The following is a 27761-nucleotide window of genomic DNA, read 5'->3' on the forward strand; positions in this document are numbered from 1 at the left end:
GAGCGTGGGCAGGGGCACCTTCGGGCGCACCTTCCTGAGAGCCTTCGAGTGAGGCTGAGGGGGGCTCCGACCTCCAGCCCTCGGGGTTCAGACCGCAGAGCGTGGTCAGACAGTCCCGGAGCTCCTCCTCCGTCATGTGCTCGCCTGTGGGGGTAGGGGGGTCAGCGCCCAGAAGCCCCCACCCTAGAGGCCCCGCCCCCACTGCCCGCTCCTCTGGTGCTCTCGGAAACCGTCCTTAGGGCTTCGGGCAGGGCACACGCGCGGCAGAGCCTGACCCCGCAGCCCACGCGGGCACCCCCATGCCGTGTCACGACGGGAAGGAGGGGTCAGAGCACATCAACCAAAAGCAAAACAGGGCAAGAAGTACTGGCGATGGAATCATAAAAGTGAGCTTTAGGGGAGCTGGAGCGATAGCACAGCGGGTAGGGCGTTCGCCTTGCACGCGGTCGACCCAGGTTCGATTCCCAGCATCCCATATGGTCCCCTGAGCACCGCCAAGGAGTAATTCCTGAGCGCAGAGCCAGAAGTAACCCCTGAGCATCGCCGGGTGTGACCCACAAAGAAAAAAAAAAGTGAGCTTTTGTCGTTTGTTTCTCCCCACTACAGCGTGGCCAGGCATCGTAAAAGTGAATTTTTCCAAAAAGGCACAGGGGAGTGGATCACGAAGGACGTATGTGCCATGGAAGGAGTGTGAAATCATGCGGCGGAAACGGGCACGTTGCGAGAAGTGAGTCAGGGAGGCCTCGCTGGCCTGGGGTCTGCAGAGTGGCAGGCACTGGACTGTAGAACTGAGGGGGGGCTGCAGGTGGGTGGATGCGAGCCCCGAGGGCAGGGCCGGGGCTGGTGTCTGCCACTGAGCCGGCACGAAACCAGAGCCCCAGAATGCAGCCACCAAACTTAATGACAAAGTGCCTGTCCAGGAGGCAGTGGCCCTGGTGCTGGGGTCCGTGCCGTGACACTTGACCCTCCAACGTTATAAACTACGGGGCCTTAACTACAAAATCAGAAAGGAAAGGAAAGGAAAGGAAAGGAAAGGAAAGGAAAGGAAAGGAAAGGAAAGGAAAGCGTTCCTTCATCAAAATCAATTGATAACGCATTAAGAGCGCGCCAAGGCATTCCGCGCGGGCCAGGCAGATGCACACCCCGGGGTTCCTCGGCTCCTCGGCTCCTGGCCCCCGTGCCCCCTGCAGCCCACCTCTGGTCAGCAGCAGCGTCAGGAAGTCCTCCCTGCGGATGGCCTTCTGGCCCTGGGCGTTGGTGTGGCCCAGCGTGTTGAAGCTCGCCTGGATGTCGCTGAAGGTGTTCCCGAAGGGGGGTCTGTGGTTCACGTAGAGCCTGAGGAAGTCGGGCAGGTCGATCTTGTCGATGAGCTTTCCCGTCTCCACATACTCACCGAACCGGATTTCATTGAACATGTTCTCGATCTGGGAAAGAGGGGCAGGAATCAGAGTGACAGAAAAAGGAAAAGGCACGAGCTCACGGCTGGCCCGCAACCAGGGGCAGGGCAGGATGTCCACTCCAGGCTGACAGAAACCCACAGACGGGGCCGGGCGGCCATGAAGGTCAGCATGCAGGGGTTCGGAGGAGGGGGGTTCTGAAGGCCAGAGCGGTGCCAGCTCTATGCTGGTCATCCAGGACACCGGGCAGGAGAGGTGGGGTGTGTGTCAAGATCCCTGAGCACAGAGCCAGGAGCAAGCCCAGAGCACCGACAGGTGTGATTCTGACCTCTGACCCCACCCCATCCCCCCAACAAAAAACAAAAGAAAAAGAAGGGAAGTAGCAGGAGTGAACTCCAACGTTGCTCACAGTCTGCCTGCAGGAAGTCGCCAGTCACCCACCCCACGCGCCTGGAGCCCGGAGCAGCCGCTGAGCCTGTCAGGTGGGACCCAAACCCCCTCCCCACCAAATAAAACGGGAGCCTCTGTCTCTGAAATGGGGGGTCACATGCCCGAGCATCTGTGTGTGCAGTGGGGGCAGGGCACAGGCACCGTGGGAGTGAGAGGTCCCTGGCACCCCCGGTTCAGCACAGCACAATAGAGGCAAGAGGGAAGCCCGTCCACTGAGCAGCCCATGAAGGTGCCCATCTCTGCCATCCACTCACTCCCGGTCACCATGTGTCCCCGTGGGGAAGGAAGTGATGGAGCCACTGCAGATGCACCACAAAGACCAGCTGGGGCTCTGCAAGGCTTGAGAGCCGGTGAGAAGCGTCGCCGGGAGGGCAGGGCCAGGGCCGCGTGGCCAGGAGGGTAGGGCCAGGACCACGCGCTTCCCAGCCCAGGAGGCGGTCGTGTCTCTCGAGGAGACATGGGGACGGACGCTGGCACTGGGCTCTTTCCCCTACGCCATTAGAGCGTGGCAGACCTTCCAATGGCACCGGTGTAAGGGTTAGGAGCTTAGAGACAGAGGCTGTGCCTGCCACCGGCCCGAGTACCATCCCGGGCACCAAGAGCACAGCCAAGAGTGACCCTGAGCACAGAGGCAGGAGGATGCTCTGAGCACCAGCGGGCAGGGCCCAAAACACAAACCCAAAGATGAAAACTCGAGATTCGCAGGCCTGGAGTGACTGCAAGGCCCAGAGCATTGGTCATGCGTGTGGCCGACGCAGTCACAGAACCGAGCAGGGCCCCCGGCGCCACCAGGTTTGGGCCCAAAAGTGAAAATGTTTAAAATGATTATTTTCAGGGAGGAATGGGGAGAAGCCCAAGGTGCCGGCCACATGCTTGGCGACTGGGAGGCTCAGAGTCGGGCCCAGTGTCACATGGTCCCCTGAGCACCACCAGGTGATCCCCAAGCCCAATTAATACTGGTCATAAAATAAAAATTAAGATTTAAGGACAGAGGGGCCAACCATAGGGCTGAGGGGGGAATTACCTTTTGGGACGACCATCTGTAGGGCCTGAGGTACGCATCAATACACACCTGACCCCGTGAGATAGTGGAATCCAGATAGAGAATAAGCTTTCCAGGAGCACGCACACCCCCCATCACACACACACACACACACACACACACACACACTCCTTGGCAGCGCAGACCATTCGAAAGGGCCCGTGCAGTGCTGAGGGCTCAAACTGGGATCAGCAGGAGGCAAGTGCCTTAACCCCTGCCACCTGCCCTTTCTATAAAATAAAAAACAAAGCAAAACAGGGGGCTGGAGTGATAGCATAGCGGGGAGGGCATTTGCCTTGCACGCAGCCAACCCAGGTTCGATTCCCAGCATCCCATATGGTCCCCAGAGCACTGCCAGGAGTAATTCCTGAGTGCAGAACCAGGAGTAACCCCTGAGCATCGCCGGGTGTGACCCAAAATAAATAAAATAAAATAAAAAGTTTCTCTCTCTCTCTCTCTTTTGGTTTTTGGGTCATACCCAGAGAAGTTCAGGGGTTCCTCCTGGCCCCGCACTCAGGAATCACTCCTGGCAGTGCTCGGGGGACCATATGGGATGCTGAGGATAGAACCTGGGTACCTGGGTCGGCCGCGTGCAAGGCAAATGCCCTCCCTGCTGTGCTATCGCTCCTGGCCTGGGAATGACTTTAGGGCTAAGTTCTCTACCTGGGAGCCCCCTCCCCCAGAAACAACAAAAGACAAGCCAGACAGAGCACAAAGCAAACCCCAAAGGTTCTGGCCCACCTTGACACGGCCAGCGGGAGGGGCCACCATCCCCCAATCACCCTCCCTGGTCCTTGGGCCGCACCTTCTCTTCAGAGGGGTAGAAGCCGATGGCCCTCATGACGAAGGGCAGCTCGGAGAGCGCGATGTGCTCCGACACCTTCCGGGTGTCCGTGGTGTCGATGCCCTGGCTGCGTAGCTGTGAGTAGTAGAAGTAGTTCTCCAGCTCCTGCGGGAAGAGGGGGGTGGGGCTCAGGGCCCCACGCGGGGAGGCGGGGAGTTGGCCCCTTCCCCGCTGTCTTCGCCTCGAGTCCCTCGGAGTAGCTCGAGGCGGCCGAGCGGGGCCACACAGGGCAGGGGACACACAGGCTCCCTGCCCACACTTACCCTGTAGAATTTTCCTTCCCTGCCACCAAACACCAGGCTATAGAAGGGAGCCAGGTCCTTGCCCCCGAGGGACACGGCAGCATCCAGGACACTGTGGGGACCAGAGGACAGAGGGCAGCAGGCTCCGGCCTCTGTAGACTGGTTGAGGAAACCCCCTGCCCCCAGGACAGCTGAAGAGGGAAACTCCAAGTCCAGGTGTGGGGCTGGGACCCAGGGTGCCCCCCGCCCCATACACGTGCACACGTACAAACACACACACACACACAAGCGCACGCACACACACGTGCACACACATGCGCGCACACACACACGCACACACACACGCACACACACACGCACACACACGCACACATACACACACGCACAAACACGCACAGATACACACACACACACACACACACACACACACACACACGCGCGCCGACCAGGGACAGGACGCAGTGCTAATTGCTCCCATCAAAACCACCAGGGACCTCGCCAGGCAGATAAAAATAACCCTCTGCTCTCTGACGCGGGGTCAGAGTGTCCGAAAATAGGCCCTTTCATGTAAGAAAACCTACTTTCCAAGGAGACCAAGTTTCCTGGTGCGGCGCTAACGGGGTAGGGGCCGTAGCAATTCACGGCCGCCAAGTCAGGCCATTAGCCGCACGCCCTCCGTGCAGACCCCGGCAGAAAGAAGCTGAGAAGCCGGGCCTGGGGCCAGGGTCAGTCCCGGAGGAGGGTCAGAGCCTGAGGGTGCAGCCCAGGGGCATTGGAAAGGTGTCCCAGGAAGGAGGCTCCCCCTCCTCACCCCGCCCCTGCAGGGAGCCCCCAGAGAGTTCACTGAGGAGACTCAATGCTCCATCCCATTAGGGAAGCACCAACGTATTAAGACAGGGGAGCGACAGTGAAGCACTGATTAACTTGTAACGATCCTTTGTCCCCACAGTAGCTATAAGGGGAATTCTGGGAAGTCTGGACCTTGGCCAGGCCCAGGAAGGCTCTGGAAAAGTGGGCACCCAGCGCCCCCCAGAAGGAAGCTGTCCTATCGCGGAGCCATCTGTACCCCCAGCCCTAAGAGGGATTTAGAATCATTGAGGAGGGCCCAGGGAGGGGGTCCCAGGGGCCCATACAACTTCCAACCCTCAGCGTGTCTCTCGGGCTGGGGTGCCGCAGGGGGGCTGCAAACAGCCTGAAAACAGGGGTTCTGGAAAGGGGGGCAGTCTCTGGAGCCAGCCCTGAGAAGCCCTGGGCCTGGGGACGGCCAGTTCCTCCCGGGAGACTCCCCAGGGAAGATTCTGGCAGCTCTGGGGCGGCCCTGCGGGGTGGGTGGGGTGCTGGGGGGTCAGGTTCTGCTGATGGGGAAAATCCGGTGATTGGGGCTTGCGCTGAGCTGAGTGTGAGCCGGGCGAGCGGGCGGCTGCCCAGGTACGAAAGCGGCAGCAGGCACCGAGTCGGCCCCCCAGTCCCCGGCTCAGAGCAGCCGCCCCCTCCACTCCCAGACCTGGAGCCCCTGGGGCAAAAACCCTGCTGAGGCCGAGGCCGGGCGTGGCACCAGCCCCCGGCAGCAGGGAGGCCCCAGCCGCACACCCAGCTCTGCCGGCCAGTCTGGCTGCTCAGTGATGGCCGCAGGTGAGGCCAGGTGTGGTCCAAAAGAAAATTAATTCATTTTATTTATTTATTGATTGCTTTTTGGGTCACACCCTGCGATGCACGAGGTTCATTCCTGGCTCTGCACTCAGGAATCACTCCTGGTGGGGCTCAGGGGACCATCTGGGATGCCAGGGATCGAACCGGGGTCCGCTGCGTGCAAGGCAAACGGCCTACCCCCAGCACTATCGCTCTGGCCCAATCAATTAATTTTTAAAAAGCGCTGACACATGGCAGAGTGTGGGCGGGGCCCCTGCCCCCTGCACACTCGCCCGAACCTTAGGTTGATTCTCCACTGCACCACGGACCGGTCGTGCCCTCCCGCCGTGAAGACGTAGCGGCCCTCGTAGGAGAGGCTCATGCTGGAGACGCCGCCGGGGTGACACACCATGGCACAGGTCTTGTGAGGGTTGCCGTCCGCCGGCAGGATCTGGATGCCCACCTGGGGGGGCGGGGGGGCAGGCTGGGGGGGGGCGGGCTCACACACCAGCCCCGCAGGGCCACGGTGCAGGAGGACGAGGGGCTTTCTTCCCCGTCCTCCCTGCTGTCTGCGGCTTTCCAGAACAATCCGGCTGTGGTGACTGCATACTTTCCAGTGTAGATTATTTGTGAAGTGTGCAACTGCCCGGAACTAATATTCACACGCATTTAAAGAGCGTGTGTGTGTGTGTGTGTGTGTGTGTGTGAGTGTGTGTGTGAATAAATCAGGAGGAACCATCCAGGCTGGGGAGACGGCTCAGCCCACCGAGCACCCAGATTCCCCCCAGCCCTGCCTGGTCCTCCGAGCTCGGAGCTTCGGGGGGCCCAGAGTCAAGAGGACAGGGAAAGATGGACCCTGGGGCTCCCGTACATGGGCCGTGGGGGGGCGCCATCATCGGGCCCCCTGCGGGCAGGTACCTTGTCCCGGTTAATGAACACCAGGTAACGGCGCTGCAGCTCCACGAAGGCCTTCACGGGCACCACCTGGACCTGCTGCACGGGGGACCCGAACACCGGCCCCAGGAGTGTCTTCCTGCGGCCGAGAGAAGAGCGGGAGCCTCAGGCCCGCGACCCGGACACGGGGTCATCTGCCTGTGCCCGCTCCTGCATGAGGCTCTCACCTTCCCCGCGGATGGCAAGGGGAACCCCAGGCTCAGGGCTGAGGGACAAGGACAGGCTGCCAGGCAGTGACCTGCAGGGGTGGCAGCTGTGAGAAGCACGCCCCCAGTGGCCAGGAGCCCCGGGAGGCAGCAGGGACCCCCCCAGCCAGCCCCAGCCTCTGGGCCCTCTTCTGTCCGGGGGTCGCCCCGGGGACCAGCCGGGCCTCTCCACTGCCCCCTCGTCCCTGCATTTACAGACCCGATCCTGGGCAGCCCTGTCCCTCACTGGTCACCTTGTGGTCACTTTCAGGTCAGGGAGTTTCACTTCGACGGCCACCCCCAGGTGTGCGGCTCTCAGTCCCTGGCTCAGAGACGGAGCTGGGGCCACGGCCAAGTGACTCCCGACCCCAGCGCATTCCGATGAGAGTCCAGCAGGGAAGGCCACAGCGAGTCCACCCCCACACATCACACACGTTTCCCCCCGCCCCGCCCTGAGACACCGGGACAGAGTCTTGAGCCCAGGGGAAGCCCTGAGCACCGCCAGGTGTGGTCCAAAAGAAAATGAATTAATTAATGTTATTGATTGATTGATTGGCTGCTTTTTGGGTCACACCCGGCGATGCACAGGGGTCACTCCTGACTCTGCACTCAGGAATCACTCCTGGTGGTGCTCAGGAGACCATATGGAATGCCAGGGATCGAACCGGGGTCCACTGCGTGCAAGGCAAATGGCCTACCCCCTGTACTATCGCTCTGGCCCAATTAATTTAATTTTTAAAAAGTGCTAACAAATATAAATATTGGCACACAGGCCTCAATCGTTAACAAGTTAGTAATCTCTTACACAAGGGCTTAATGGCTCCGGGGTGAGATACAACAATCTTCAACACTTTCCTCTAAGGAAACTTTTTGGGATCATTTTTAGCGGATTATTCATAATGAGCGATACAAAATAAATTTAGGTCCTGCTTTGGAGGCAGGCGTTGGGGGTCGGGGTGGAAACATTCAAAATATGGTGTTAGGAAGGTGTGATGGTGGTGGGAGAGGTGTGCTGGAGTACTGAATGTGATCAATGATTGTGAACGATACTTTCTAAAATAAAAATACCAATAAAATTAAATTAAAAATAAGTGTGGTGGGGCTGGAGCGATAGCACAGCGGTAGGGCGTTTGCCTTGCACGCAGCCAACATGGCCGACCCAGGTTCGATCCCCGGCATCCCATATGGCCCCCCGAGCACCGCCAGGAGCAATTCCTGAGTGCATGAGCCAGGAGTAACCCCTGAGCATCGCCAGGTGTGACCCAAAAAGAAAAAAAAAGTGTGGGTCTGGAGCGATAGCACAGCGGGTAGGGCATTTGCCTTGCAAGCAGTTGACCCGGGTTCTATTGCCAACATCCCATAAGGTCCCCTGAGCACCGCCAGGGGTAATTCCTGAGTGCAGAACCAGGAGTAACCCCTGTGCATCATTGGGTATGACCCAAAAAGCAAATAAATAAATAAATAAATAAATAAATATAAGAAGTGTGTCAGGTGGGGCCCCAGTAAGGCTCTGGTGCATGGACACCCACCTCCCTGGGACCAGACAAGCCGCTGCCCCAGGACAGCAAGGCTCTGGGTGCGAGGCCCTGCCAGCCCCTGCCCCTGCCCCCCACCTGAAACCTTCTCTTGTCTGTTGGGGAGGGCCACCTCCACAGGGTCCCCACTCGCTGTGCTCCAGGGTTCCAGCCCCTGAGCTGCATCTCCCGCCATGTCTACCTGCTGCCCCTCACCCCCACCCGATCGTGACGGGCATCTCAGCTTCCTCCCTGCAGGGGAGGGACAGGGCCAGCCGCCACACTGCCCCCTGTGGCCAGGGGTGCTGACCTGCACATTTTGGTGGTGGAGTTGAAGAGTCGGATCTTATAGCCGCTGTTGCAGACCAGCAGGAAGAGCTCCTTGGACAGCGGTGGGTACCACACCATGCAGGTGGGCGAGTGGCCCTGGTCGGTGCGGTGGATGTCCAGCACTTCCAGGTGGTCCTTGTAGCTCCGGAGAAGATCGTACTCAATCTGCGGGAACCAGGGGCCCGTGTGAAGACAGGGCCAAGGGAGACGGCCCCTTGAGATGGGGTCAGGCCTCTTGAGCAAAAAGACCCAGAATGTTCCTCAGGAGCCAGACCGGAAGCTGAGTCCATGGCCTCCCGCAGCTGAGAAAGCCCACGTTCAGAGGCTTCCTCTCCGACCAGCAGGAGATGCGGAAGGATAAGACAGGAGACAGAAACTCAGGCCCAGCCGAGCACAGCTGAACGTCTTGTTTTTTTTTTTTTTTTTTTTTGGGTCACACCTGGTGATGCTCAGGGATTAGTCCTGGCTCAGCACTCAGGAATTATTCCTGGCAGTGCCTGGGGGACCATATGGGGGGCCAGGGATGGAACCTGGGTCGGCCCTGTGCAAGGCCAGTGCCCTCCCCACTGTACTATTGCTCTGGGCCCCCAGCTGAACTCTTTTTTTTTTTTTTTTGCTTTTTGGTCGCATCCGGCGATGCACAGCGGTAACTCCTGGCTCTGTACTCAGGGCTCACTCCTGGCAGTACTGGGGGACCATATGGGATGCTGGAAATCGAATCCGGGTTGGCCAGGGGCCAGGCAAACGCCCTACCCATTGTGCTATCACCCCAGCCCCACCCAGCTGAACCCTAACACTCACCTTTCACTTTCCACTATCTGGGAAACCCTCTGGGGTAGAGACCAATCCCTCCGTAAGTCTCAGCACTTGAGGACAGAAAGATTGTACAGAGGGGAGGGCTCTTGCCGTGTGCGTGGCAGACCCAGGTTTGATCCCCAACACCCCCGCTTGGCCCCCCAAGCACCACCAGGAGTGATCTCCAAGCACAGAGCCAGGAGCAAGTCCGGAGCACCGCTGGGTGTGGCCCCCAAACCCAAAAATAAGTTACCTCAGCCGCTGTTGTAAGGTCATTACAATAGCCTGCTGGATTTCGCTCTGCCGGACCCGGAAAGATGGATGCAGAGACGGGCCCACGGCGGGCAGATGGCTGGCTGGCTGGCTGGCGCAGAGGGGATGGGTGCGTAGGTGGAAGGGTGGGCGGGTGGGCAGTGAGCGAAGCACGGAGAACGGAGGAGCAGCGGCTGGTGGGCAGATGGTGGGCTGCTGAGTGGGTGGCTGGTGGGTGGATGATGTGTGGCAGAGAGACGGTGAGAGGGGCGGATGGGTCAGCGGCGAGGAAGGACGGATGGTGGATGGGTGGATGGGTGCGTGAGTGGCCAATGGATGGAAGAGCAGGATCAATGACCGGATGGAGAGATGGATAGACTAAAGGAATTCAGACGGGTCTGACAGACTGATCTGGAATCCTCCTGTTTGGGTTTTGCTTTGGGGGGCCACACCCAGGGATCACTCCTGATGGGGGTTGAGGGACCATATGGGGTGCTGGGGATGGACCCTGCGTCGGACACGTGCAAGGCCAGCGTCCTCCCTGCCAGCCCATTGCTCTGGACCCTGATTCGAATCTGCTGTCTTGGTCATGGTCCCTTTTGTGCGTCTCCCTTTGCCACTGTCCCTTCCTTTAGCCCGGACATCATGAGTCTCCCCTGCAGTGGGGGACCCGCCCCGCACAGCCCCCCACTCGAAAGCCAGGGTCACTGTCCTGTTACAGCCCAGGGTCACTTGTGGAGTGCATGTGCCCCGCCAGTGCCCACTCATTCCTCCGGCCAAGCCGGGTGGGCCGCGACTCACCAGCAGGCGGTCCACCCCCAGGGTCAGCAGGCGCGGCTCGTTGTTGTCCAGGTGGATCCCGAACAGGACGGTGCGGATGCTCTTGCGGTGCGAGCGGAGTCGCGCCAGGTACTCCCAGACCCGCAGGCCGCCGCTCACGACCACCTTGTAAACAGCCACGGTGAAGCTCACGTCCTGCGGGGAACAGGCATCATTGCTGATTTGTTCGGGGTCTGACCCACTCCGGGCAGTGCTCAGGGCTTGCTCCTGGCTCTGCGCTCATGGATCACTCCAGGTGGGGCGCGGTGACTTACGGGATGCCAGGGATCAAACCTGCGTCATCTGTGTACAAGGCAAGTGCCCTGCCCACTGCACTATCCCTCCCGCTCTAGACAGCAGAAATTATTCCTTGGAAAATGTACGAAAATTGAGGCTAAAGTGACAGTCCAGAGCGGAGGGTGTTTGCCTTGCATGCAGCTGACCCGGGTTCCATCCCCAGAATCCAATAGCGTTCCCCGAGCACCACCAGGAGAGAAGAGCCAGGAATAACCCCTGAGCATCACCGGGAGTGGCTCAAAAACAAACAAACAAACAAAAATATTTAAAAAAGAATCTGGGGACTGGAGAGATAGCACAGTGGATAGGGTCAAGCCAGGTTCGATTCTGGCACACTCTTATGATCCTTGAGCACCGAGTTAGGAGTAAACCCTGAGCACTGCCAGGTGTGGTCCCAAAAGAGAAGCAAAGAAACACAAATTACGACGCAAGAACTTCATCCAGAGCAGAGGCCCTGAGGGGCTGGAGCAATAGCACAGCGGGTAGGGTCGGGCGTTTGCCTTGCACGCGGCCAACCCAGGTTCGATTCCCAGCATCCCTTACGGTCCCCTGAGCACTGCCAGGGCTGATTTCTGAGTGCAGAGCCAGGAGTAACCCCTGTGCGTCGCCAGGTGTGACCCAAAAAGAAAAAAAAAAAAGCAGAGGGCCTGAGTGCAGGCTCTGCCTGGTGGGGCCTGATTTGACCCCCAACATCATAGGTCCTTCACACACTGCCCGGCTGGCCCTGGTGGTCCCAGACCCTGCCACCTGGCACTTGACCCACCCGGTGCAGAGGCCGAGGAATGCTGGGAGTGCCCCCAGAGCGCTACTGCAGGGACCCCCACCCCTGTAGAAATGTACAGTTGCGATTCAGTGGGACTGAGGATAGCCCGAGGGTCCTGCCCTGGGATTTCATTGAAAGGATATTTCCTCTCTTAGTTTTCTGTTCGGTTCTGAGGCCACACCCAGGCTGCTCAGGGACCCAGACCAGGTCTGCCCGGGCCAGGCTAGTGTCCTCTTCGCCATGAGAGAGCTTGAAGCCGTGGCAGGTGGACAGAGGCGGGCCCTCCCCCACCCCACCAGTGGGTTTCCCAGCTCAACTCGGGCGAGCACACACCGCAGTGGCCATGTACTGCGAGTCGTAGGAGAAGCTGATGTGGGTCACACTGGACCTGGAGTAATGGAAGGGCTGTGGGACCTCGTTCTCCAGGGACATGGAGTCTAGGATGTGCACTGTCCCATCCGTGAAGCCGACGCCCAGCAGGCCTCCTGCAAGCAGAGGGAGGGCCAGGCTGAGCTAGCAGCCTGGCAGGGGGCGGGGGTGGGGGGGACGCGGGCCTGGGCACAGAGGGGAAGAGGGGCAGCAGGGGCTCGTGGCCCGCACCTTCCGGGTTGTAGCTGAGACTCTGGACCCCAAGGCCTTTCTCGAAGACCCTGCTGAACAGGTAGCTCTTCTTCTCATAATTCCACACTTTGATCATCCCGCAGAAGCTGCCGATGGTGACCAGGGGCTGGTAGGGGTGGCAGGAAACGGCACAAATGGCATCCCTGGGCTCGAACAGCACCTTCTCCAGCTTGGTCCCATCTGTCGTTAGGTGGTATATCGTGGCGTCAGATGTCCCGATGATAAAATTCCTGTTTGCCGAGCAGAGAGCCTGTGGGGTCCGCGGGCGGGCGTGGGCCCGGCTGAGCCGGCCAGCGGCTTCTAATTGCACGCGAGCTGCCTCCGTCACTGTAATTTACTGACATTATTAACCCACAGGCTCCAAAAATCCACCCTGGTCCCCGACTGCCTCCATTTGCAAGTGAAAAAGGCCCCATTTCAACATGCAAATAGAGTCCTTGAGCATGCAGATGGACCGTCGCAGGCACAATTAGCTAATCTGCGCATGCAAATATTCATTTGCGTATGCAAATGCGGAGCTGGGCGCACACGTACAGATGTGCAGGCAAATACTGCAAGGGCAATTAAGCAGCTTCACAGATAATTCCGTCTCGAAATGTTATGGCTATTAATTATCAAATGCCTTTATCTGCAGTGGTGGGGACAAAGCCGGCTCGGGGACGGGAGCGACAGCAGTGCGGGGACAGAAACATGAGCTCTGCCCTTCACACCCAGCTTGATTTTCTTTTTGGGGTGACCAGCAGGGCTACACCAGTGAGGTGTCAGGGAGGTCATGAGGTGCCGAGAATCAGACTCAGGGTCTTGGTCACGATGCAGGGCCGAGGACCGCTCCTTAAACCCTCGCCCAGGCCCCGGTTCCAACTCTGAGTCTTCTGAGGGTAGGAGAGACAGTACGGTCTCGCTCGTGGCCAACCCCAGTTCGATCCCTGGCATCCCATGTGGTCTCCCGAGCACTGCCAGCAGCAAACCAGGTTAAACCCTGAGCGCGGCTGGTGTGGCAAACACCAAAACCAACCAAACAAAAGGACTCATCTAAGAAAGTCTCAAAACAGTGACATTCTTTGATTTTGTTTGGGGGCCATACCCTGCAATACTCAGGGGTTACTCCTGGCAGTGCATGGGGGACCATACGGAATCCAGGGACGCTCAGGGGCTTAGAGGGGACGCTGGAGACTGAAGAACCAGCACTGGTGTGCCAGGCAGACACCCACCCACTTGGCCCCCAGAATAGTAAGCTCTTCAGTAGGAATTGGTTGCCAGGAGCTCTATTCACAGGCCAAGAATGAGCGAGGACAGGGATATCTGGATCCTAGTCTGGGAAGGATGGACTTTTGTTTTTTTCTCTTGTTGGGTCACACCTGGTGATGCTCAAGGGCTCTTTCTGCACTCAGGAATCACTCCTGGCGGTGCTCGGGGGACCATCTGGGATGCAAGGGATGGAACCCAGGTTGGCCGCGCTCAAGGCGGACGCCCTCCCCCCCCGCTGCGCTGTCGCTCCAACCCCAAAGGATGGACTTTGGCAGGTGGAGGCGCAGGCACGTCGCTCCACAGGCCACTCACCTCACGACAAAGCGGTCGCCAGCCAAAGTGCAGTCCGCGGGGTAGTCGGACCTGGGCAGCGGGGGCGCCGCGGGGGTCCTGGCGAAGGACAGTGCTCGAATGGAGCTCAGCTTGAAGCCGCTGTACCAGTTAATAATGGACAGGGAGCGGTCATAGAACTTGATGTGGCCCTTGACGTCCCCGGTCACGATGTAGCTGAAATGGGCAAAGCAGCCCTTGGTGAGACCCTGGCGAGAGGGACCCTCGGATCCCCCTGGTGCTACTCGGGCTCTGGCCTCTGCGACTTGTCAGCGAGGCTCCGTGCTGCCACAGAGGCTGATTCTACTGCCGTCCCCACCCTACACGGAGGAGAGAGAGAGGCCTGGACATAGCTGTGGGGATTGGAGACACTCCTGGCATGCAGGAGCTTGGGTTCCATCCCCCGGACCATAAGAGTTCCTGAGCACTCCTGGGTGTGATCCCCCACCCTGACAAAAATTGGAGTTTTCTAGGGACTGGGGTTTCCAGCTTTTGCAAGAACGCCCAATGTTCAGTTAAGTTAGAATTTCAGATAAATAGTACAGCAGGGAGGGCGCTTGCCTTGCACATAGCTGACCCAGGTTCCATCCCCGGAGTCCCATAGGATCTCCTGAGCACCACCAGGAGTGATTCCTGAGTGCAGAGCCAGAAAGAACCTCTGAGCACTGCAGGGTATAGCCCAAAAAACAAACAGCAACAACAACAAAAAAATACAAAAGGCTTTCAGATAAACAATCGTGTAAGTTTGCCCAGATGTTGCGTGGGACACACAGACCCAGGAGGGCTTCCTGAGAGGGAGGGCCTGACCTGAGGGGACACAGGTGGTGTCCAGGCTCCCGCCCCTCTCCTCGGACCTGGGCAGTGGGGGTGCCGCGGGGGTCCTGGCAAAGGACAGGCATCAGCCCCGCAGCAGCTCCATGCTGGGCCGAGGGCAGGACACAGAGCCCAGGCATGGCCTCGCGGGGCAGCTCTGTGCAGAAAACGGCCGGCAAGAGAAAGAAGTCTGCCAGGATCTATCCCCCATGGGGCGCTGGGGGTGAATTTGCTCTTGCAGTTGCAGGATGGGCCCTGGTGTCCCATTAGCTAAGTGAGGCCGCCAGGCAGAGCAGCAGGGGCCGCGGGATGCTGCCACGCCCTCTGCTGGGCAGTATGGGCACAGCAGGCCCGTGTTCCCGCGGACTCTTTTCTGGAGGCTCTGGGTCCCCGCTGGGGAGAGGTGGGTGTGGGGGGCAGGGACCCAGGCAGGGTCCTCACCAGCCCTAGACATCCCCCCCCCACGCTGATTCAGAGCTGGAGTCCTGCTCATGAGGATGGCAACTCGCCTCTCTCTGCAAAGCCCTGGCAGGACCTGACTGTTGCCTGGACCAGAGAGCCCCCGGGAGGCCCAGACACAGGCGGGGGGGATCCCGCCTTGCACATCAAGCATAATGGTTATTTATGGAGCTTCCCACCCCCCACCTCCCGCCCCGGTCCCGTGCCAGGCCACGTGCCAAGAGCAGCCTTGGCAAACACCGTCGGCTGGCGGCAAGGCCCACTTCCCTGACGGGGAGAAGGGGGCCAGCCGCGGGGAGCCCCTGGACATCTCAGGATGTGTCAGCTCTTTGAGTGACCTTTGAAACGGCCCCTCAAGGGGCTGGAGCGAAGAACAGCGGGTTGGGTATTTGTCTTTCACGCGGCCGACCCGGGTTCGATTCCCAGCATCCCATATGCTTCCCCGAGCACCGCCAGGAGCGATTCCTGAGTGCAGAGCTCAGGAAGAACCCCTGAGCATCGCTAGGTGTAACCCAAAAAGAAAAAACAATAAAACGGCCCCTCAAAATCAAAGCCACGACCCCCTCGGACTTCCACTGTGTTTATCTTTTCCCAATGGGGGTTATTTTCCAATTGAAAAATAACAGGGTAAGCGCTCATGTCGCCCCCTTTCTGGACCGACCCCACCTGGAGGTGCTCAGGGCTCTCTATCTCGGCTTCGTTTGTTGTTGGGGGTCTGAGGGGACCACAGGGTGCCTGGGACCCACTGGGGCCTTCACACGCGAGGCCTGTGCACGAAGCCGTTAGGGCTTCCCTGGCCCCGTGTTCTTTCCTTCAACATAAGGGAATTCTAATTTACGGGGCAAAATAACCCTACGTAGTGCAGAAGGGGGCAAAAATCAGTTACTTTTCGTTTCACCAACACCAAGGGAGATTTTGTTGTTGTTAAGGAATTCTTGCCAGATGAGGCTGGTGCAAATGAGACCACAGAGGCAAGTCCATCCCACCCTGAGCCATTGGCTTGTGCCTCTGAATCTCTCTCTGGAATGTTCCGCGTGCCCACAAAACACGAGGTTATGTCCAAAAGCGTTTCTAAATATGTGTAGAGTCTCCTGCTTTCATGTGTGTGTGTGTGTGTGGAGGTTTAGGGGAGGGGGTGTCAGGAGGTGCGGGGACCCCCGAAGCTGATCTCAGATGACTCAGCAAAAAAGGTCCCAAGATGTGATTCTGCCCTGGTCCCTCAGCTTTTAAATCAGGTTAAATTACCTTTAAAACGGGGCTGACGCAACAGTGCAGCAGGCCGGGCATTTTCCAACCCAGGTTCGACCCCAGCACCCCGCAGGGTCCCCCGAGCCCACCAGGAATGACCCCGGAGCACAGAGCCAGGAGGAAGCCCTGAGCACCGCCGGGTGGGGCCCAAACACCAAAGGAAAAGCAAATTACCTGTCCACTGTGGTCAGCACCGTGATCCCCTCTTTCTGCAAGTGGACCAGCTTACAAGGCCGGAGGGTGGGGCCGGCCCCCGGGGCGGACGGTGTCGGCCTAGAGATGTCCCAGACCACCAGCTTCCCTTCGTGCGTGGCCGAGAGGACCTGCGTCTCGGCCAGGTGGAACACAGACTGGCTGAACTTCCCCACCAGCTTGTTGAACGTCTGCATTCCGGAAGACAGGGAGGGCGTCAGGGCCCATGGGCACCTCCCGAGACGCCGGGAGAAAGGTCCTGGGCCCGGGGGACGCAGGGCAGGACCACTGCGCTTGTGGTGCTCAGAGCAAGGGATGCGCAGTGGCCAGGCCAGAACACCCCATCAAGGGGCCGATGCCTCGGTCACTTCCTTCTCGTGACTGGCACGAGGCAACTCCTTGTCCAGGACCCCCACACCACTTCCCCCCTGGCCACACGTGATTCCCACGCGCACAGGGCAGCGCTGTCCAGAGCGTGACCCCTAGACTCTTCACTAAGCTGTGTGTGGGGTGGGGGTCGGGGGCTAAAAGGCGCTCGTGGCCTTGGGGCCGTCTCTCTCTCTCTTTTTTTTTTTTTTTAATTTTTATTAGTGAAGCACCATGAGGTACAGTTGTAGACTTACAAATTTTTGTGCTTGGGTTTCAGTTATGCAATGATCGCGTACCCATCCTTCCACCAGTGCCCATTCTCCACCACCACTAATCCCAGTATCCCTCCCACCCCCCATCCCCCTCTGCCTCTGTGGCAGGGAATTCCCTTTTGTTCTCTCTCTCCTATTGGGTGTTGTGGTTTGCAAAAGAGGCATTGGGTGGCGATCATGTGTTCGGTCTATAGTCTACTTTCAGCATGCTTCTCCCATCCTGGGCAGATCTTCCCAGCACCCTTTATTCGGTGCTCCCTTCTCTATCTGAGCTGCCTTTTTCCCTAGCGTGTGCGGCTGGCCTCTAAGCCATGGAGTGAACAACCTGGTATTTATCACAGCTGTTCTTGGGTGTTAGTCTCCTATTTTGTTCTTGGGGACGTCTCTTGGACATTCTCCAGTCTAGCCTACTCGGTGTCCGCACCCCTCTAGTCCTGCAGCGGAGACCCAGGGGCCTCTGCTGACCTGAAGGCCAGGAGGGTCAGTCACATGGTCCGGGGGACAGGGTCCCCCTCTAAAGGCAGTGCTGGGCAGGAGCAGCAGAGAGGCAGGGAGGACACTCGTCTCGCATGGGGCAGGTCTGGGTTCGATTCCCGGCATCCCATTTGTCCCCCCAGCACCCCCAGGAGTGGCCCCTGAGTGCAGAGCCTGGAGTAGCCTCGAGCATAGCCGGGTGTGACCCAAGCTCCAAAAGGAAAAAAAATACAAAGAACAAGACCAACATGCCAGTTCTGGCAGCAAGGACGCGGGGTGACGCTTCTCCTCCCGTCCCAGCCTAGTCGAGTCCTTCGGGGTCACTCTAGATGGGTGCTCGCTCCAGTGACTTGGGCCCCCGCGAGGCACTGACAGGGACTCTCCGGGCGAGCCTGCAACTGCGGAGTGGAGCCCCAGTGCTGAGGCCGTGTCAAGGACAGCCCTTGAGCAGGAACTTGGGGGTGGGTGGGAGGGCCGGCTGCAGGCCACAGGGCCGGGTCACCCCGGGTGCCCCAGGGGCTCAGATCTGTGAGATTTGGAGCTTTTGGGCCCACCTGGCTCCTCTTCAACCCCCTTCTGCCAGGTCCTCCTCTGGGGGGCCCCTCTGGGCAGTTCTCAGTCAAGGGGTCCTGAGGCTCAGTGTGAGGCCCTGAGGGTGGGGAGTGGCCCCGGCCCAGCACTGTGGGGACCACCCAGGTCACCCTGGCAGTGCTGGGGGGACACGGGGTGAACCCGGGGTCCCTGCCTGCATGGTACAGCCCTGCGCCCCAGAACTCGCTCTGCAGGGCCGTGGGAGGAGAGGTGAGCTGGGTGCTGGCCCTCCCCCGCTCTCTTCACCCTCCTGCTGCTGGCTGCCGGGGTGGGCCACCCAGCCCTGCCCACCCACTCAGCCCAATCACATTTTTTTGCTTTTTGGGTCACACCCAGTGATTCTCAGGATTCTCAGGGGTTACTCCTGGCTCTGCACTCAGGAATTACTCCTGGCGGTGCTTGGGGAACCATCTGGGATGCTGGGAATCGAACCCAGGTCAGCGTGTGCAAGGCAAACGCCCTCCCTGCTGTGCTATCGCTCCAGCCCCAACCCGGTCACTTTATTTCCAGTTCTTCGTTCACTGTTGACTACTAGCTTTGCCCAGAGGCCCCAGTGAGTGCCTCCCACTAGTTCCCCAGCTTTACTCGGACATTCGAAGGACAGCCCAAAGTAGCCACACTGACCCCCTCTGGGCCCGCCATGGAGGTTCGCACTCACTTTCACCGTTAGCAGTGGGGCGCTGTGAAGAAGCGTCTCTCCCTCGTCCTGCTGGCAAGGAGAAAGGAATCAGGGCTCCAGAGAGCCCCAGCTCCAGGGGCCCTAGCAACTAACTGCACAGCAGGGAGGGCGCTTGCCTGGCGCATGACCAGCCCAGGTCCAACCTTGGCATCCCAGATGGTCCCCAGACACCTCTAGGAATAATTCCTGAGGCCGACCCAGGAGTAAGCCCTGAGCATTGTCGCGTGTGGGCCCCCAGCCAATCAATAAATAGAGACTGGGCTTCCAGAGGGAACAACGCTGGCACAGATGAACACAGGAGCACGGGGTGGAGGGGGGGACTGGCAGGACAGCGGGAAGGGCGCTCGCCTTGCATGCGGCTGACCAGGGTTCGATCCCCATCACCACATATGAGCTAGCCGGAGCTCTGCCAGGTGCGGCCCCCAAACAAACACAGAATGGCCACAAACTCAGAGGCTTGGGCAGAAGCTCCAAAGATCTGCCGAGAAAAGCGAAGGTGAGACCGCCACCAATGCTTGGGACAATGCACCCAGCACTCCACGTCCAGGACGGAAGCTAGCATGAGGCCAGCGAGTGGGGATTATCACTGAGAACCAGACAGTCAATTTAATTTTGTATTTTTTGAGATAAAATACATATTACGGGGCTGGAATGACAGTCCAGCAGGCAGGGTGTTTGCCTGGCACGCGGCAGACTGGGTTAGATCCCGGGCGTCCTATATGGTCCCCTGAGCATCGCCAGGAGTAATTCCTGAGCTCAGCAAGGAAGAACCCCTGAGCATTGCCGGGTGTCATCCAAAACAAAAAAAAAAAAGATAAAATGAATATTGCACAAAAGTCACCCTTCACCTTTGTGATTTTGTTTGTTTGGGGCATGGAGCCCACACTTGGCTGTGCTGGGGGCTACTCCCAGCTCAGTACTCCTGGTGGGGCAGAGGGCCCCTGTAGTGCGGGGTTCGGAACGCAGGCCTCCTGCATGCAGGGACCAACCCAGGTCCTACACACACCGGCGTAGACACCCCCGAGCCCGCCCAGCCCTTCCTCACCCTCTGTGAATGGGCTCATCATGGGCAATGGGGTCCACTCCCAGCACCGTTAGTTCTGGTCCAGTTTCCTCCCAGAGGAGGCTCCAGACACTCCCAAGCCCGCCCGCAACAGCTCAGTACCCAGTGCTTGGTCCCGGAAGGGTGCTGACTCTGCGCTTGCCCAGTGACATCATTCACACGTACCTCCTTCCACCTGGCATTTTGCCTTCACGGTTTGGCCACACGATAGCCAGTGTCACCATTTCATTTCTTAGCTTGTCTTCTGTTTTGGTTTTGGGGCCACACGTGGCTGTGCTGGGGGGTTACTCCTGGCGGGTTCGGGGGATCACATGGCCAACGGGGCTCAAACCCAGGTGGGCCGCGTGCCAGGCGAGCTCCCTACCTCTGGCCCCGAATTCCTTTCTCTAAAATTTTTTCTTTGTGGGCAATGCACAGGGGTGCCCGGGAGCTACTCCCTGCTCAGTGCTCAGGGATCATTCCTGGCAGTGCTTGGGGACCAAACCCAGGCCTTCTGCATGCAAGGCCTGGGCTCAGCCCGCTCTCTGCAGCCCCAACTTCGTTCTGATTAGTGGCTGAGTCATGTCCCATTGATGGGGCAGCCACGCTTGTTCATCGGTGGGTGAATCTGGAGTTTTCCTCTACCTTCCAGTAAGAGCCCGCAACACTAGTCATCCTGCGAATGCCTCTGTGAAGGTCTGTGCTCAAAGGCTCTTCCAGCTCTCGCTGGCATGTGACAAGGACCACTGAGGCAACATCAGCATTCGCTTAACTAACATTAGCACACGCTTAACTAATTCACAATTACCACTTCGTGCTTTGGGTTTTTTTACCAACGATTTTGCCCTGTGTTGGTACATCTATCACTGGTATTTGCTAATTCCTTTCTAAATGGGAATAAAGTTCAAGATCTTGAAAAACCAGATAGTTGAGGCCTGTTGAGAAACAATGTGTATGCAGCCTAGTGAGGGTTCCATCCCAGCATCACTTATGATCCCCTGTGTCGCGCCAAGAGTGATTCCTGAGCACAGAGCCAGGCGTGAGCCCTGAGGACAGCCCCATAGGGTCCCCACGCCAAGAAAAACGAAAAATGAAAAAGAATAAATACATACTACATTTTTTAAAGGAAAAGTATTACTACTTACCCAGAAGTAATATACTGTCCGTGTTTTACTATTGCTCACCAATTCTATATTATTTCTTGGATTGAAAGTAATGTAGTTCTGAAATACATAAAGCATGGAAATTATGACATAATTGTAAAACTCCAGGTTCTCTCTGGTTATGTTAAACTTCACCATGATTCACACTGCCCAGATTCCGAGAGGCTCAGGTGATGCCCAGAGCAGGCCGGAGCTCTGGGTTCCAACCCCGTTGCCACATGGTCCCCGAGTGCTGCCAGATGTCACCCAAACCAAAAAACAGTCACAAAGCTGAATGAAAAGCATGGCATTTGGTCAAGAGCAGGAATAGTTACTTAATTTGTTTTGGGGGGCCACACTTGGGGGTAAGCTCAGGGCTTACTCCTTGCTCTACGCTTAGGAATCACTCCTGGAGGGGCTCAGGGGACCCTCGGTGGTGACAGGGATGAGTCCGGGGGCACCCTCCCTGCTGTAGTCTCCCAAAGTATCACTTAAATACGGTTAATGGGACAGCAGCCTGGTATGTCAATGACACGGCAGGGGCTTCGGGGGACACATCTGAGGGGGGCGGGGTCCCCGTGGGACTGGGGCTCCCCCTCAGAACAGCAGCCGGGAAGGGAAGGTCGAGGGCGAGCACAGCAGGGAAAGTACTTGCTGTCCCCAGACCCCACGGGGTCCTCCGAGCCCCCCGCGGGTCCCCACTCCCCCTGCCAAAGAGAAAGAGCAGATGACTTGGATAAAGCAATCACGGAACAAACACACAGGCAATGCTACTCGTCTCTAAGAAAAGATAAAATCACGGTTTTCTGCCACCTGGATGGATTTGGAGAGTTCTGCTGAGCGGCCAGTTAGCGGGAGGGGACAGAATGACCTCTCGTAGGTGGACAGGAAGAAACAAAGTTGGGGGAGCGGCGATAGAAATGCCCAAAGGCAATAAAATAAGACTGAGCTCGGGGCTTCAGAGGAAGCTTGCCACAGGCGGGGTGGGGTGAGAGGGCATGCCCCCCCACCCCCCGCATGGGGCGTGGGACACGGGAGAGGGGAGTGGACACTAGGGAAGGCACGATGCTGGAACGTCTGACGCAGGAAGTCCTGCTCTTAGCACTGCTGTAAGCCACGGTGCCTAAAATAATGTTTAAAACCCTTTTCTTAGGGGGCTGGAGCGATAGTCCGGCGGGAAGGGCATTTGCCTTGCATGCAGCAGACCCGGGTTCGATCCCCGGCATCCCATAGGGTCCTCCAAGCACCGCCAGGAGTGATTCCTGAGTGCAGAGCCAGGAGAAACCCCTGAGCATCGCTGGGTGTGACGCTCCTGAAATTTTCTAAAATTCATCTCTGAACAAAAGGGAATACCTCGGGGGCTGGAGCGATAGCACAGCGGGTAGGGCGTTTGCCTTGCACGCAGCCAACATGGCCGACCCAGGTTCGATTCCCAGCATCCCATATGGTCCCCCGAGCACTGCCAGGAGTGATTCCTGAGTGCATGAGCCAGGAGTAACCCCTGAGCATCACCGGGTGTGACCCAAAAAGCAAAAATAAATAAATAAATAATTTTTAAAAAAAGGGAATACCCTGCCACAGAAGCAGGGTGGGATTGGGGGATGAGGGGTGGGAGAGATACTGGACCCGTGGTGGTGGAAAATGGGCACTGGTGGAGGGGTGGGGTGTTTAATCATTGTACAGTTGAAACCCAAGCACAAAAATTTGTAAGTCTACAACTGTATCCCATGGTGTTTCACTAACAAAAATTTAAAAAAAAGAAATGTAAATGATGGAGAATGGGCACTGGTGGAAGGATGGGTACTGGATCATTGTATAACTGAAACCCAAGCACAAAAATTTGTAAGTCTACAACTGTACCTCATGGTGTTTCACTAATAAAAATTTTTTAAAAATAAAATAAAAAATAAAATTCATCTCTGATGAACGAGGAGTGCGAAAGTGAATACGGTGTGTGGGACGGTGATGATGTCCAGGGTGGCCCGTGCTCAGGCAGCTGAGGACCAGCAGGCCTGGGAGCCGGCGACTCTGGGCCCACGTTCGCCTCATCCCCCAGTGTGCCAGCACAGACTGTGTCCTCATCTGCATGGACGGGACTTGGCAGAGTCGACACCGAATAAGGGCTCAAAGAATCGGCCATTGTCCAGCCAGGGAGATGACGCGAGAGGCTAGAGCCTTGCGTGGTGCTGGGAGAACCCCAAGGCCACAAACACTAAGCAGACTCATTGTCAATTGTTTGGGGGACTGGGCCGGAGCCAGAGTCAGTGGAAAGAAGTGGATTTGGAGAGTTCTGGATGTAGCCGACCCGGGGTTCGATCCCCAGCATCCCATATGGTCCCCTGAACATCACCAGGAGTGAATTCCTGAGTGCAGAGCCAGGAGGAACCTCTGGATGTGGCCCCCAAAGAAAAAAGTTTGGGGGCCACACCTGAAAGTGCTCTGGGGTCTCCTTCCACTCTGGGCTGGGGGTTGGGGTTCGGTCCTAGTGGGGTTCAGGGTGCTGAGCTGAGCCTGGTGGGCCATGTGCAAGGCAGGGGCCCCACCCCCTGGGCCGTGCCTCGGGTCGGTCTGTTCACGAATCGCAGCTCACCTGGAGGCCGTACTCAGCGGGAAGGCAGAGGCAGCAGGCCGGCGTCTCCACCGCCAGCGTCCACCTCCAGATGCAAACCTTCTGCAAGCAACACGGGCAAGGGCGGCGAGGTTTCTGGGGGGCTCGGGCACCATGCTCTTGTAGACACCCCAGAAATCAGGGTGGGCGGAGCCAAGCCACAGCCGGGAGCCCTGGACATGCCCTGGCGCTTCCTGGCCCGCGGTTGAGGCACCCTGGTCCTCCACCCCACCCTAGGTACCTGGATCTCATCATCTGAGATGGTGGCCAGGAACTTGGCGTCGTGGGACATGGCGATGGAGCGGATGCCATTCCCCTGGGGGCAGCTGTCGAAGATGGTGTGCACGGGGATGCTGCAAGACAGGGCGTGCCTGTGTCCACCTCGACGCCCAGGCCCCAGCACTGGGCAGCAGCCAGAGCCCCGAGCCCGAGGCCACAGCTGGGCCACAGGAAATGCCAGGGCTAGAGCAGGGGCCGGCTTCGTGGATGTGGGGCTTCATTTGGGCATGGGTGCGAGAGAGAACACACTGGACGCTCTGAACGGTCAGTGTTGCTTCCCTGGCCCCTGGACCTGTGGTTCTCCATCCAAGGCATTTTGGATGGTAAATCAGATTAGAATATTAGCCATTCTTCTGTGGCCAGACCTGCGAGATTCATGGGGAAACAGCGCGAGAAGCGGGGAGCGTCCACGTCTTTAGACAGTTTGCAGAGTGAAAGGTGCTGGGGCCACGTGTTCATCCAAGGCGAAGGAAAGTGCATCAGAGCGTGCACTCGGCCACCAGGAGATGCCAACAGTGTCCAGGGACAGGCCGAGGGGTGCAGGCAGGGAGCACCACAGGGAGCACGGTGGGGAGCACTGCAGGGAGCATCATAGGGAGTGCCACGGGGAGCACTGAGGGGAGCATCACAGGGAGTACCACAGGGAGCGCTGCAGGGAGCATCACGGGGGGGGGGCACCATAGGGAGCATCGCAGGGATGCGGCTGTCAGGCAGGGCACCCTCCTAAGGGTACCGGGCAGCAAGGTCCATCCCCAGCACCACAACAAAGTGAGAGCTTCAGTGCACTGTGGGCACAACCACGACAACGAAGGACCGAGAGAGCAACAGCCCGCGACAGCAAGAGCCGCGGGGCCCGGGCACCAGTGCAAGGGAGAGAGCCGGGTGGCGGGAATGGCTCGGTCAGACAGCAGAACTCCCTGTGGCCCGGCCCTGAGACTCTGAGCCTAGTTTGGCTCAGCCTCCCGCGGGGACTCCGTGGCCTCTGAGCTGGCCAAGGCTGCCCGCACCTCGAACCCCACAGGGAGCCCGCGCGGGCCGCCTACCCGCTGTAGGAGTCCCAGACGATGATGAGGCACTCGGGGCCCTTGTCAGCCGTGGCCACCCAGCGCCTGTCCTCGCTCACACAGAGGCACGAGATGGTGTTGGGGTGGCCCTGGGGGGCGGAGAGGAAGAGTTTGGGGACCAGCAGGAAGGCGGCAGGCGCCCCCACCCCTTTCATGGCTCCTGTGCTGAAGGGCCCTTCCCTTTCCGCAGTGTCCCCCTCCCCTGGCCCCCTCCGGTGTCCCCTCCCGTCCTGTCCCCTCCCGCCCTGTCCATGCTTTACTGGTCTGGGCAGGAGCCCCGAGTCTCCGCACAGTATCTCCCATTTCCGCCCCAACCCCTACCCCCCGCCCCCCGCAGAGCCTTCCCTCGGCTCCCACCGCTCCCACCCCCCACACAAACCAAAGGGATCTCCCAGGGTGACCTGGGCGCTCATCACCCCCTAACCCGCCACACAGCACCCAGAGCTGCAGACCCTCCAGCCCCCTCCTGGCCCCAGGCTCCCAGCAGTGCTGGGGACGGAAGCGGCTCCGACTCTGCAGCCTGGGCCCAGCCCTGCGCCTTTACTCAGCGCCCGGGAACTGCTTGGTGATGCGTCTGGGATCCACAGAGGAGGGGTCTGAGTTGGGGGCCCACAAAGGGGGATCTGACTTCAAGGCGCACCCGGGGAAACAGTGCAGCCCCAGCCAGACGCAGCCTGACCCAGCATGGCAGACGCCAAGAAACAAGACGTCTGCTACGACAAGCAAACAGATGCCCGGGTGCTCCTGGGCACGGGCAGATGGGGAGCAGGAAGCCGTGCGGGCAGGAGAGGGGCGGGGAGGGCCGGGGACTCAGCGGGCAGCTGCAGGCTTCCAGAGGCCCCTGGGACGGGAGCAACAGCAGGCGGGAGCGCTCGGCCCTCGCACACCGCCAAGCCAAGCTCAGTCCCCGGCACCCCCGCGAGGTCCCCGGGGCGTCACCTAGAGAGACCCCCAAGCTCAGTGCCAGGAGTCAGCCCTGAGCACTGCCGGGCGTGGCCACCCCAAAATAAACAGCCGCAGCCAAAGCAGACCCGTGGGGCCCCCGGACTGGCCGGCACCTGCAGGTGGTACTGCCTGCCTCTGACCACATCGTAGATGATCGCCGTGTGGCCGCTGGCGTACAGGAGCATCTTCTGGCCCACGTCGCGGATGTAGAAGACAGGGAGGGAACTGTTCCAGCCGTACGTCCAGTCCATGGTCTGGGGGACAGAGCACTGGCAGCAGGAGTGCCTGAGGGCGCCGTCTGGGCCCAGGGGAGGGGCCCGGCAGGGCAGCCGCTGGGCGAGACCCCTCCCTCACACCACACAGCTCCCCTGCCCCCCCCCCCCCCCCCCGCTCTGCCAGCACTGCAAGAAGCCAGGAGTCAGAGCCCAAGCACCGCCAGGGGTGTCCCCAAACTGAAACAAGCAACCTGGGTTCCATCCCAGCACCCCATACGGTCTCCCGAGTCCCATCAGGAGGGATCCCTGAGCACAGAGCCAGGAGTCAGCCCAGACTGCCACGTGTGTGGTCCAAAAACAAGACAAAGAAATTCCTAACTAGGGGGCTGGAGCAATAGCACAGTGGTTAGGGCCTTTGCCTTGCACGCAGCCGACCCGGGTTTGATTTAAAGCATCCCATAGGGTCCCCTGAGCACCGCCAGGAGTAACTCCTGAGTGCAGAGCCAGGAGTAACCCCTGAGCATTGCTGGCTGTGACCCAAAAAGCAAAAAAATAAAAAAGAAATTCCTAACTAGGTAGGTCCTGTCTCCAGGTGTTCCACTCCTGCCCGATCCTATCTTGGGACCAAACAAGGCTGATCCCACGGTCTTGGGACCAAATAAATCTACTCCAGCACGCAGAACTGCCCCCCGAAAGGGCCCTCCCAGTGGTCTCCCCCTCCGGTGGTGCTCACCAGGGGCGTCACAGGCGCTCGGCTGTCCTTCTCGGCGAGCAGGTCCCTGTGCGTGGCCAGCAGGTGCGACTTCTCCGAGAGCCCTGCCACCCCGGCTGCATCCTCGTTGCTCTCAGAAAAGGTGGACGTGGACACGGACGTGGAAGAGGGGGAGGATGTGGAGACAGAAGAGGATGCGGCCGCCGGTCCCCGGTCCAGCCCCTCCAGGACGCGCGGCCCCTGTGCCTGGCCCGGGGCGCCCGGAGGAGCCTCCCCCAGCTCTCTCGTTCCCAAGTGCTCGGGTTCTAGGAGCTGTCTCTGCTCGCGACTTTTCTGGAAAGGAAAATCCAAGGAAGGGTGCCTGGCTGCCTCCCCTACCCCTCCTTTTTTTTAAAAAAAAGAAAAAACTTCTGTTTATTTATTTATTGGCTTTTTGGGTCACACCCGGCGATGCTCAGGGGTTACTCCTGGCTCTGCTCCCAGGAATTACTTCTGGTGGTGCTCGGGGGACCATATAGGATGCCGGAGATCAAACTGGGTCGGCCACATGCAAGGCAAATGCCCTCCCCGCTGTGCTATTGCTCCAGCGCCCCCCCCCCCACCCCTCCTGCCCAGCAAACCCCTCACGGCACTCAGCAGCCGCCCCTGGCTGGAGGGAAACCCGGTGCTGCTCGGGACTGCTCCAGGCAGGGCTCGGGCAGAGACATGGGCCAGCAGGGAAGGCACTTGCCTTGCACGTGGCCAACCCGGCACCCCATGTGGTCCTCCAAAACCCCATCAGTGTCCCCTGAGCACAGAGCCCTGAGCACCACCAGATCCACAAACAAAGGAACAAACAAAGCGTGTGCTCCAACTGGGCTCCGCCCTACCCCGTTCTCTGTCCAGCCCAGGGCTCGGTCAGTAGGGGGGCATCATGCCCGGCCTCCCCAGGACGGACACCACTGT

At 59.0% G+C, this 27761-nt stretch overlaps 1 protein-coding gene across 1 annotated transcript in view; it reads right to left on the bottom strand.

Moving 5' to 3' along the window:
- The window catches only part of CFAP251 (cilia and flagella associated protein 251), a 29523-nt gene that overhangs the window by 489 nt on the left and 1273 nt on the right, over positions 1 to 27761 (bottom strand). Inside the window, exons 2-20 of the mRNA XM_056107177.1 lie at positions 26838 to 27149; positions 26003 to 26143; positions 24924 to 25033; positions 23843 to 23954; positions 23584 to 23664; positions 20997 to 21074; positions 18789 to 18836; positions 16407 to 16615; positions 13695 to 13889; positions 12114 to 12364; positions 11847 to 11998; positions 10436 to 10609; positions 8568 to 8752; positions 6523 to 6637; positions 5904 to 6067; positions 3997 to 4087; positions 3695 to 3838; positions 1196 to 1424; positions 31 to 144 (exon numbers count right to left, since the gene is read on the bottom strand). Coding sequence (XP_055963152.1) covers positions 31 to 144; positions 1196 to 1424; positions 3695 to 3838; positions 3997 to 4087; positions 5904 to 6067; positions 6523 to 6637; positions 8568 to 8752; positions 10436 to 10609; positions 11847 to 11998; positions 12114 to 12364; positions 13695 to 13889; positions 16407 to 16615; positions 18789 to 18836; positions 20997 to 21074; positions 23584 to 23664; positions 23843 to 23954; positions 24924 to 25033; positions 26003 to 26143; positions 26838 to 27149 — 2905 coding nt within the window. The remainder of the gene's footprint in view (positions 1 to 30; positions 145 to 1195; positions 1425 to 3694; positions 3839 to 3996; positions 4088 to 5903; positions 6068 to 6522; positions 6638 to 8567; positions 8753 to 10435; positions 10610 to 11846; positions 11999 to 12113; positions 12365 to 13694; positions 13890 to 16406; positions 16616 to 18788; positions 18837 to 20996; positions 21075 to 23583; positions 23665 to 23842; positions 23955 to 24923; positions 25034 to 26002; positions 26144 to 26837; positions 27150 to 27761) is intronic.

This window comes from Sorex fumeus, unplaced genomic scaffold, assembly GCF_029834395.1.
Source record: "Sorex fumeus unplaced genomic scaffold, SorFum_2.1 ptg000155l, whole genome shotgun sequence".
NCBI lineage: Eukaryota > Metazoa > Chordata > Mammalia > Eulipotyphla > Soricidae > Sorex > Sorex fumeus.